The 12,679-nt window shown below is 32.7% G+C and overlaps 1 protein-coding gene across 1 annotated transcript; it reads left to right on the top strand.

The window, feature by feature from the left end:
* Positions 1-3,180: 3,180 nt before the first annotated feature.
* Positions 3,181-6,764, top strand: LOC114402405 (receptor-like protein EIX2). The gene is made up of 2 exons (XM_028364966.1): positions 3,181-5,790; positions 6,251-6,764. The coding sequence occupies exon 1, from the start codon at positions 3,198-3,200 to the stop codon at positions 5,787-5,789; it is 2,592 nt and encodes an 863-aa protein (XP_028220767.1). The 5' UTR covers positions 3,181-3,197; the 3' UTR covers position 5,790; positions 6,251-6,764.
* The last annotated feature ends 5,915 nt before the right edge of the window (positions 6,765-12,679 follow it).

Genomic DNA, 12,679 nt, shown 5'->3' with positions numbered 1-12,679 from the left:
AATTAATTTTTTTAGATGGATCGGACTATAATTATATTTTAATTTTATTTTATAATTTATTTTCATATGTATAATAATAGATATTATTATTTTATAAAATAATTTGCATATGCGGACTCCAAGTCTTGGATCCGACACCGATGGTCATAATACGTTGGTGTGACATGTATTTTTCCTCAAATCATTTTATCTTAGAATTCTGACAATTATACTGTTTTTTTTTTTCGTATATGTAATTTATAAGATCTTACATGGAGTTACCAGTTTTTGGAGATTGAGTTTTATTACCAAACCTTCATTTTCCTCTTCAAGTGCCCGCTGATTAGTTGTTACAAATCCTTAGTTACTAAAGTGCATTGTCTTTAATTTTAATCTAATTATGATCACTGTCTAATGGCATTTCTTTTTACAATCTGTCAAGGTTAAACTAAAACAATGATTGAAAGTATAAATACTTATGACAGTATGTTTTAGATTAGGTTCTCTTGGGAATTCATATATGCCTAATGGAACTAAAGGTAGCAAGCGAAAAAAAAAAATTTATGGAATGAAAATAGATAAAATCTAATAATAACCTTCCTCTGAGATGGTGCTTGTATTCTTAATTTGGTCGTATCTACTATATGCTAATGTTACTGTGATGATCAAATACTTTGCTTTATTGAAATCTGTTTTCTAAAGCAATTTCTAGGTGTGTTTTTGTTTCACAAACATGGATTCCTAGTGTATATTTTGTCCCCTTCCTTTCATTCTCCAAAATTTTGATGACGCTGTTTTCTTGTTCATCACTTTACCTTTAATATTTTGTCATCACAGTAATAATGTAATCTGCACCAAAATTACCACTGCACCAAAACTCTCAAATAATATTTATTAGTATTTTCTATTAATATTTAAATTAAGCAACCTTTTATGTTTGTCCATTTTAGTAATTTTATTAGACAAAAGCACCTATACATAGAATTACAACAAAATGACAAACATCCCTAGCCATTTAAATAAGCTCTTTAGCATGTAAATGTACATCCAAACACAAAATGACTTATTTTAAAAGTAGTTTTTGACATTACCACTTTTCCAAGAAGCACTTATTGTATGAGTAATTTTTGAAAAGCTCATCCAAATAGTAGCAAACTTATTGAACTTGGGAGCTACAACCACATAAAGCTCATCTACAATATGATCCAGGACCTGAAAATATTTGTGTCTCCATGCTCCACTAAAAAAATACATTTATTTTATTTTAAAATAATAAAAACTATAGTAACGATTTTAAATGGTTACTATTCATAATTGATAATTAACCGTAAAGACCCATCACCTAACGGATGTGAGCTAAATCTAACAAAAAGACTCAACTGAGTAAATTAGAAAACAAAAGGAATCAATTGCATACTTAAAAAACTAAGGGACCTAGTTGAGTGCTTTAATAAATTAAGGGATCATATTTGGATATTAAGCCTTATATATAAGAAAATAAATGGTTGTATTATTTTTTTCTAATTACAATAACCATATGATCACTTACAAATGTATTGATTTTTATTTTTTTTAAACATTCTTAAAAAGATATCACCATTTCCTATCAAAGTGAATACATATTTTAAATATTTTTTTTATTAAATATTGTTCAATTTTTTAATTATATTATATACAAGTAAATGTATTTAAGATAAAATTGTAGCATGAGTTAGAAAAAAAATTAAGTAAAAATTATTATATTCTTTGATAGATGTATATACCTATTTTAATTTTATAATTAAATAAAAACACTCAAATCTTTTATTTATTCTGTGCATCACACGGGTAAAAAAAATTAGTATGCATTTAATAACAGAAAAAAAAAGAATTATACAGTATTTATGTGAAGTTCAACGAAGTAATAATCTGATTTGAAACAATCATGTGAATGGAGTTGAAGGCAGATGTGAAAATGGACAGTGCAACATCAAACGTACCCGAACATGACACCATTTGTGGTGTGAGATACTAAATGTGGAAAAAGCTGAAGACTTTTGGAGTTGTATGGGTAACCTGGTTAGATGCACACCATTTTCGGATAATTTCATCCACAAAAATATAAGAAATATCTTTATGACATAAGTGTCTGGCATTAAACTCTATCCTTTATAAGTTTCTTGCATTGACCTCTAAAATAAAAAATAATTTTAATTTATTTTAATTTTAATTAATTAAAAATTTAAGAATATAACATAAGATCATAATGAAGATTGATTGTTATATATATATATATATATATATATATATATATATATAACTTACTTTAAACTTAAATACATTTTTAATCTTTATAATTTACTTTTTGTTTTGTTTTACTCATTGTATTTTTTTTTAAAATCATCCTGAAATTTATTTTTCTTTTGCAGTTACTCTTTGTCGTTAAAAATTATTAACAATTTTGATATAGCTATCAATTGTTAATGTAAACAAGCATCAAATCAGCAACAGCTGTCACGTTTGGAAAAAAATGTCAATGTCATAGATATTACATTGTAAAAAAATTTAGGGGAACAAAAAAAATACAATGAATCAAAATTCCTGAACTTTTTATTTGTTATCATATTAAAAAAAGGATTTATTATTTTTTTAGTCTTAATTTTTTTCTTCTTTTAGTCCCATGTTTAAGTTTTAATGAGTAAGAGTCTTTGAATTTTTTCTTATCATTTTTTTCTGTTGCGTGAGTAATAACAACATTAATTGATGTCACATCAATAACACTTGATAATTCAATAACTTATCATTGTAATTGTAAAGTAGTATAATGAGATAAATATGTGTAATTTTTTTAAATTTGTTTACTAAACTTTGATCCCAAAATTTAGATTAAGTTAGAAGCATGAATATAAAAAAGTTTAAGCATAAAATAAATATTAAACTTTTTTTTAAGAACTAAAACAAATATTATATAAATTACGACAATAATAAAAACTAAATAGCTAGAATAAATACACTTCGATTTGTAAATAAGACATTTGGACGATTTCTTCTGTGAAGAAGAATCAACGCATAACTTTGTTGAATGTTTCCTAGTTCCTGTCATTAATGCTGAATGCAAGCATACTTACTTTGATCCCACGTACACGATTTATATCAAATGGGCAACATGTACATATATCAAGTGATGAGAGTCACTAGTAACCACTCACATAGAGTTTTCATTTTCCATTTTCCAAGCAATGTTTCAACAAATTTCAATTGTTCTTTTGCTGTTGCTATGGGCTACCATGTTCCATAGAGGTGCGTGTGGTACAAGTTTGCAGCTTCCTTGCAACGAAAAGGATCAATCTGCACTTTTAGTCTTCAAACTTGGTGTTGTGAACCATTCCAAAATGCTCCCATCTTGGTCCAATGAACAAGATTGCTGTGCATGGAGAGGAGTCTACTGTGATAACAGCACAGGCAGAGTTACAAAACTTGATCTAAAGCAACAATACCTGGAAGGTGAAATCAACTTATCTCTACTTCAAATTGAATTCTTGAACTACTTGGACTTGAGCTTGAATGGCTTCACAAGTTTAAATGCACCTTTTGATGATACACATGCTAGCTTCCCTAATGTTCAGTTTCTTGACTTATCGTTTAATGATGATCTTCATGTGGATAATCTCCGCTGGCTTTCTCAACTTTCTTCCTTGAAATATCTCAACCTTAGTCAAATCAATCTTCAAAATGAAACCAACTGGCTTCAATTCATGCAATTGCATCCATCACTGGTAGATCTAAGATTGGCAAGTTGTCGTCTTACAAATATCAGTCCATCCATGAAGTATGCCAATTTTTCTTCACTCTTAAATCTTGACCTCTCTGGGAACCATTTTGTCTCTGAATTGCCTTATTGGCTTTTCAACCTCACCAGTATCTCCAATATTGACCTTAGCTTCAATCTTCTACAAGGACCAATACCAAAGAGTTTGTTGAGCCTTCGAAACCTTAAATTTTTAAGGCTGAATGACAATGAAATTAATGGATCCATCCCAGAATGGCTAGGCCAACACGAACAATTGCAATATCTTGGTCTATCTGAGAACATGTTTCATGGTTCAATCCCTTCATCAATAGGAAATCTCTCATCCTTGGTTAAATTAAGCATCAGCTCCAGTTTATTGAGTGGTAATCTTCCAACCAGCCTTGGACAACTCTTCAATTTAAAAAGTTTGTCCATCGGTGGTGAATCCTTGTCAGGTGTTCTCTATGAAAACCATTTTTCCAATCTCTCTAATTTAGAAGAATTGGTGTTGAGTGCTCCTTTTGCATTTGACTTGGCTTCTCACTGGATTCCTCCTTTCCAGTTGACGGGCATTACTATAAGCAATGCAAATTTAGGTCCTAAATTTCCAGAATGGCTATACTCACAAGGGTCACTAGTATATTTAGAGGTGCCTAACTCAAGTATCTCATACATAAATGGTGACTTGTTTTGGAAGTTTGTAGCAAATATTACACAGCTCAACCTATCCAAGAACACCATCAGTGCAGACTTGACAAACATCACACTTAACTCTGAACTCATTTTTATGGACCATAATAATTTCACAGGAGGACTCCCCCTTATATCAGCAAATGTTATCTATTTGGACTTGTCCCGCAATTCTTTCTATGGACCCATTTCCCCTTTTTTCTGCCACAAGTTGGGTATGGAAAATAATTTGGACTATTTGGACATAGCATTCAATCTTTTAACCGGAGGAGTTCCTGATTGTTGGGAGTATTGGAAAGGTTTGTCTTTCCTTTTCATGGAGAGTAACATGCTAACCGGTGAACTCCCTTCATCAATGGACTCATTCATTGATCTCATTGCACTGGATTTGCATAACAACAACTTGTCTGGAAATTTTTCATTGGACCTATCAAACGTAACAAATTTGGAATTCATCAATATCAGAGAGAACAATTTTTCTGGAATTGTACCAACAAAGATGCCACATGGTATGGAAGTTATGCTATTGGGATCTAACCAATTTGAAGGCAACATTCCACCACAGCTATGTAACCTCTCTTCACTGATTCAGTTGGACCTTTTCCACAACAAGCTTTCAGGATCTATTCCTCAATGCATCAGTGACATTCCTAGCTTGGGTGGAGCAGAAAGAACAAGTCATTACCCATTTGAATTCAATTTGTACACCAAAGGCCAAGAGTTAAATTATAGAGACTATGGATTGCGGAGAACACTTGACCTTTCATATAACAACTTTTCAGGGGAAATTCCAACACAAGTTTTCAAACTTGTTCAGTTGCAGTCCTTGAACTTGTCTCGAAATCATTTCACAGGAAAGATATCAAGGGAGATTGGGAGCATGAAGAACTTGGAGTCTCTTGATCTATCCAGCAACAAACTTGATGGAGAAATTCCTGGTTCCATTTCCTCTCTATCTTTCTTGAGCTTCTTGAATCTGTCATACAATGATTTCATGGGACAAATCCCAATTGGTACTCAGATCCAGGGCTTCGTTGCTTCTAGCTTTGCTGGGAATCCCGGGCTTTGTGGAGCACCTCTACCAATTAACTGCACAGGAGAAAGTGTTAATGTTGATGTGTCAAAGCAAAATGGAGGAAGCAATGATGATGCCTTTGAAACTGATTCACTATACCTTGGAATGGGAGTTGGCTTTGCAGTGGGATTTTGGGGGCTTTTGGGTTCTCTATTCCTCAACAGGACATGGAGGCACGCGTATATTCGGTTCCTTAATTATGTTGCAGATCAACTTCATGTGTTTGTGGCTGTCAAGTTCAACAGCTTCAGTGCCACACTATCAAGTTGGTTCTGAGGTATGTAAAAGTTGATATCAGTTCTTAGATGATAATTTTATCAGGATATTTATACTTTATTACCTCTTTTGTTGTTTAGATACACGAAAATAAATTTTAATATGGGAAGAAAAGGTCTTAATTTATTCTATGCATCATATTCGGTCTGTTTTTTTACTAATATATGTATTTGTTTGGACTCTTCAAGTATGCCTTCAACGATATAATTCAAACTTTTAGTAGCTAAGAAATTAAACATTTTTTTATTTTTTATTTTCTGAGATAACTTTTTACCAAAAGGTTAATGCATGTCTTAATTTACTCAATTTCCCGAAAACAAGGTATTTGATGCATATTTCTATTTTTTGACGGTAAAGTGCAGGATATTGAAAATGGATAAAAATTAGACTCTTTCTCAGTTAGTTTAATTCTATCTGATATACTTTTTCCTTGCTTTGTGTGTCATTTAACTAATTTGCAGGGGCAGATACGATATCATCTTATGTGATTTTGGAGTATGAGTGCTACCTGGATTTTTTGCAAAGCTGAAAGAAAAATAAATGAAAAGCAAACAACTCTGAAATTTGGAGGAGATCAGAAGCAAAAAGGAAGATTGATTGGACTTACCTAGCTGTGGCATTTAGTATTTTATTGACTATGAAATTAATATAATATAATATAGCTATGTACCAAGTAGCTGTGGCATTTTTAGTATTGTATTCAACTTCTTAAGGAAAGACCTAAAAATAGATCAGATGCATGACTGAATTTCCTGTTTCTGAGGTTTATACAGTGACGTGGAGAATGCTATAATTCACATCTAAGGTGTAATCAACAGAAAGTATTAGTACTTTTATATATATTCTGAGGTTTATAGGATATTTTGATTCTTAATACTTACGAGATAAGCATTATATTTTAGGTTGACATATTAAACATTGTAGAAATGCCAAAGCTCCAATCGGAATTAATAAAAGTTTTCACTTTGTTAGCAAGTTAAGGTTCCTTTTGTACATTTTTGCAACTTTCCACATCTATTAATATTAACTAGAATTCAGAGAATGTCTAGATACTCATCCCACGCTTGAAGACAAGTGAAGGGAAAAAAACAGTGTCTTTAATTGCAGCTCCACCGATCCGTGCATTGTTATATAACCTACATTTTACAACTTTTCTTAATTAAATATGCAAATATCAAAATGAGAGCAATCAAGAAAATTTATCATAACTCAATAACTAAATATAAAAGAAATATGTCAAATTGATTAAATAAACTGAAGCTTACTTAATACCAAATGTTAATGTAATACATTCTTTTGCGGTCAGTCAGATATGCATACACAAGGAAGGTAGGGTCAGGGTGTGACATTCTCTATCCCGACATACATATAAATAAGAAAAATATATAAAAATATGAAATTTAATTAAATCAATTTTATCGAAATCACGTACACAAATTCACGTGGTAAAGGGTCACATTTACTTCACTATTATCAAATCAAACTTATTAAAAACATATCCGACTCAGAACAAGATTGTCAAAGTTTACAAAAGAAATCTTGTTAAACAGTGAAATAAAATAAAGTAAAATAACATCATGCAATTGAAATAAAAATTCATGTTCTAATGTCACATCCTAGCAGAGCATTATGTCCCAGCGTCCTCTAATACGAGATTCTTTAAAGTCATCTACCTAGTCATCTGCTCCCACGAACACAAGGTTCGAAATCATGACATAATCCAAACACAAACAACACACAAGGAGTGAGTTATCACATTTCTAAATAAAATACAGATAAACAAATACAATCAAAATAATTTATAGAAATATTTATAACATAGTTCAACTTAATACAATCCATTCTACTTTACTACTTTATCATTTAAAATTCATTTTTTTTTCAATCACCAATTACATTACACATGAATCACACACTCGAGTCAAGATGTAACAACACTTATCAATTTCATAATAAGCAATTCACAAGCGTTATGCAACAATTATACTAAGTTTCAAACCTATATGCAATGTGGTATCATGTTAGTGAAAAACCACACTAGGGCACTTACGAGTATTTAACAAGACACACCACAATAGGTATGTAAGGTCACTCTCGCTAAGTAAAATTATAAGGTGACCAGTGTGACACCCTCTACCCCTCACATATATATTAATAAAGGAATAAAAATTCAAATATTAATTAAAAGTATTTTAAAACATTTTTAAATACAAGCCTTTCAAATGGGTAAAAGGCTCACATTCACTCTCTTCTACATCATATTCAAACTTGTCCAAATAAATAATAAAGTCATCTCGGCTCAAAGAAGGTCATCTAAGTTTCATAAAATTAATATAGAACCTATATCCTAATATCACATCCTATCAGAGCGTGGTGTTCCCGTGTCCTCTAGCATGAGGTTCTTCATAGTCATCCACCTATTCATCTGCTCCCCCGAACACAAAGTTCAAGATCATCACAGGATCCAAACACAAACAGCAAACCGGGAGTGAGTTATCACATTTCTAACTACTAGAGAGAAACAACACAACATATAGTAGCCAAATACAATTTACTTAGCATATCTCACATTATTTCATCACTTTGTCATTCATCAATCACACCTTTCAATCATCAATCACAATACACAGGAATCACACACTCCGATCAAGACATAATAACACATCAATTTCATAATAAACAATTAGCAAGCGTATGCAACAGTTATGCTAAGACTCAAGCCTATATGCAATGTGGTACCATGTCAGTGAAAAACCTTGTCGGGCGCCTAGGAGTACATGACAAGACAAACCACACAATAGTATGTCAAGTCACTCTCACTAGGTAATATCATAGGGAGACCAGTCATGGTCACAGTGTTTTGCGAGAATGCTCCAACCATATGAGATCAACATAGGCTTAAAGGAGCACTCAAACCGTGTGACCCCCAAGGCATACACTCCGAAGAGTCTGTCAGAGCCTCTCCCTCCTGATTCAGGTCCAACCCAGAAAACATTTTAGCACACAGACTCTATCTATGAACTGTACAAAACACACGACTCCTTAATTGTTCTCAAAATAGTTTTAACTCGTCCCCCTAAAAGGGACTTAACATTAACTCGTCGCCCTTAAAGGGACTTAACATTAACTCGTCGTCCAAAAAGGGACTTAACATTAACTCGTCGCCCTTAAAGGGACTTATAGTCGTGTGATTATATAATTCATAGTTCATACTCAATGCACACAATATCTCAATCACATACATACACAATTTATCACATACACTCGATCTCAATCACAATGGTATAATATCAAAATAGCATGTTATCACATCTCATGGATCATATACACTTTACTTATGAACTATGCAATACACACATTTACTCAATTGTTTTCAAAATTATTTTAACTCGTCGGGTTCTCACAGTGGATCCCATCACAATACTCGTCGCCCTTAAAGGGTCTTACAATTGTGTGATTGCACAGTTCATAGTTCACAACTCAATACATACATCTCATCTCAATACACATGTATTTCATCATCCGTCACATGTTCCATTTATCACATACACACAGTTTGAATCATCATTTCATAACCTAAACATAACAATTTATACAAAAGATTTTATCACAACATGGGGTGTAAAACCTCTGAAATAGTTTCTCACAATTGTATCAAAATCATGGGTTAAACACAAAGACATCAAGAACACTCAAGTTTATCAATCAATTCTCATCAGGACATCAATTGGTACATAGAACACAATAATATTGTATTTATAATCATAAAGGAAAAGTTATAATTCAATAAACATCCCAAAATAAACCCAAATTTAGTTCTCTAAGGATCCCTACACATGTTCATTCTAACCCCTAATTGCGATAAACTCATCCCTTACTTCTGAGCGGACTCAGGTGTCTTCAGCCAGCGATAGTAACATCTCTAGCGGTTCCCTGAGATTCCTTCAGTTATTCCTCCGACTGCTCTGATAGAATTCCCAAACGTCAGAGAGACGGAGAAGAGATTGAAACCTCCACTTGTACTGTCTTCATGCGATTCCTTTTTCTCCCTCCACAAATATTATCTCGAAAATCCCAACGGTGGAAGTGTGCGCAATTGAACATATCCAAATATCATGAAAATCCAACGGTTAACAAAACCGGGATTGTAGTTTTACCGAGATAGTTTTGGGTTTCAGCGGGAAATTAAAATGCTACAATGCGAAGGGTTTTCCTCTAAGCTCATATATGATTTTGAAATTCCCAACGGTTAGAATGTTCAAAATTGGGTTGCGAACGTGGTACTCAAATTTCACGACGATCCAACGGTGAACGAGTCTGAGATCGTCGTTTTTCTGAGACAGGTTTGGTGGACTGCGGGAAAAAGAAAGAGTTTTGAAAGGAGAAGGGGAAAAACGAAAATGAGGCAAAAAAGAGGCATCTGACTTAACATAACTATTTATACCTAGGGTATTCAGCCTATTATTTGCTCTATATTTATTTATTTTATAAAAACAAACTCTATTTTATTTTCTATCAAACAAATAAATGAAATACCCTTTTCATTTTTTCCCAAATTATTATTTTATTTAATAATTATATCTCCTTATTTATTTATTTATAAAATCTCATTATTTTTCTAAAACTCTACTTATTTATAAATAACAATCCATTTTAATCTAGATTACAAAAATTGAGATGTTACAATTCCACCCCTCTTAAAAGAAATTTCGTCCCCGAAACTTTGCCGAAAGATCGAGAAAAAGATATTACACATATAGTTTTCAATATCAAGTTGTGTGCTCTGTTGAAACACTTATCTGTGACTTCGATCATAAGAGTTTTCTACACTTGACGATAAATCTGGTGATCCTCGTTCCCTCAATGATAGTTTTTCATGAGTTAGGTTGTGTCGCAAGAGTAACATCTCAACGATAATAGAATGTGAATGACATACTATTTGGAGTATAAGAATATCATAGGAGACACTAATGACAATTTGAAATGAACAAACAAACACAAGAAGACACGACTGATCACATGGTCGACTCTTTTTCGAACATCGGACGTTTCAAGAAAAATAATGAGTTTCGACTCTTTTAACTACCCTCAAATCTATCCCTCTTCCCTGAGCATGATCTTTCTTACTTAGGTATACTTGACTCATAACTCTCACTTAGGTCCAAGAATTGTAACGATTCAACTCTAAGGTTGCCTACCTGATACTAACTGGGTGCTAATTAGATAAGCAATACAGATTACTTCCTACTTATGTAAGTTTGTTCACCTTATGGTAATCTTCACACATATATACTCATGTCACCCTATAACTTTGCACTTGAACTTGAGGTTTCGATTGTTGTTTACAATATCTAACTCTATAACTAGGACACTAGTCATATCATCGGTTTCCTATTCAAGCTCTAACTACTAAGCTAGTTCTAAAGTTTAAAACTAAACTCACAACAAGATTCTTGAGAATTTTATCCATCTCTTTTATCTCGGATTCAACTCCAAAGATCCTCACAATGTATCAAACTAACGGTAATGTCTCCCAAAATATTATGGTGAACCCCATGGTTACCTATTCTAACTCACATATAGGATAAATCTTTTCATAAGTCTTAAGTTGTCAAGAAACATTGATCACTATTTGTCCTCCTACAAGCACTCCTCTAAACTTAAAAATTATTTCAAATATTTTACTACTCCAATAAGGACCTACGCGGCTAAGATAACACTCAACAGTTTACAGTGGTCGACTTCTCTATGAACTTATGGCTTACTCCTTACAAGGATCTCACTCAAAAACTTAAACTTACTTGAGTCATCTCCAGCAAGCATTAAGGTTAATCCAATGAGTCCTAAAATAACCTTTTGGTTCGATTACTAGTTAAGAGCATTTCATCTTAATCTTAGGTTTCCTCTCATCTCAAAACAACTTCTGCCCAAGAAGGATTTGTAGTTATCTTTCACCTAGACGTAGCATACTCTAAGGGTCATCTTCATCTAACTAAAATGCATAACAAAACTCTTAGCTCGGAACATGATGCTCAAGGGTCTATAACAACCTTATAATGCACATCATAATTCAACTTAACTGGAAACATACTAAACACTAATAATCAAAACCACAACAAGAGCTAACTCAGGGTGAGAGATCCTATCACGCATTCCACGAACACACATGGACATCAATCATATTATGACATGACCAGGTACACATAGAGGTCACAATAGGTACTAAGGTATTTCTTAAAGCATCCACAAACTTTTTCCATATTAAGGTAAAAAGAACTAATATTTATCTTGCTAATCATACAACTATCATCAATAATCTTTTAGGTCACCTACCTTACGCAAGAACACTCACTCTTGAATCCTTCTATGCTTAACAATTAATGTCTTACTAACTACCTTACTCTCTTCTTAAGGTTCCACATTAAACCTCTTAACTATACTTCATAACTTTTCCAACTACACTATGTTCTCCAACAACTCTACACTAGATATTTCCCACGAACTACGGTTACAAGTTTCTATGGGTACTACACTTATAAGATTCTCAATCTTGCACTTAGGTGGTAACTAAGCATATCCTCAAGGAACACAGGTACACGTCTTACTAAGTTTGACTTTCATCTATAGGTAACGATGATCATGTCTACTCAAGTATTTCCTCTCGAAACATCTTAACGTGATTGTCAAAGGCGAAGTCTCTCTTTATTCGTATTAGAAGTAACAACAAGAAAGATTATCAAGCAGTTTAACTAGACATGATTGGAAGATGATCAACCAATAATAAGATGAACACTCGATTGATTAGGAGACGATAATTTTAAATCAAGAAGGATCACTCATCTAGAATCAACAGTAGATACTCCAAATGAATTCTAGAAATGAAAACATAA

This window comes from Glycine soja, chromosome 20, assembly GCF_004193775.1.
Source record: "Glycine soja cultivar W05 chromosome 20, ASM419377v2, whole genome shotgun sequence".
Taxonomy (NCBI): Eukaryota; Viridiplantae; Streptophyta; class Magnoliopsida; order Fabales; family Fabaceae; genus Glycine; species Glycine soja.
Note: the sequence above shows the minus strand (reverse complement) of the source record. Positions and strands in the feature narration are given on the sequence as shown.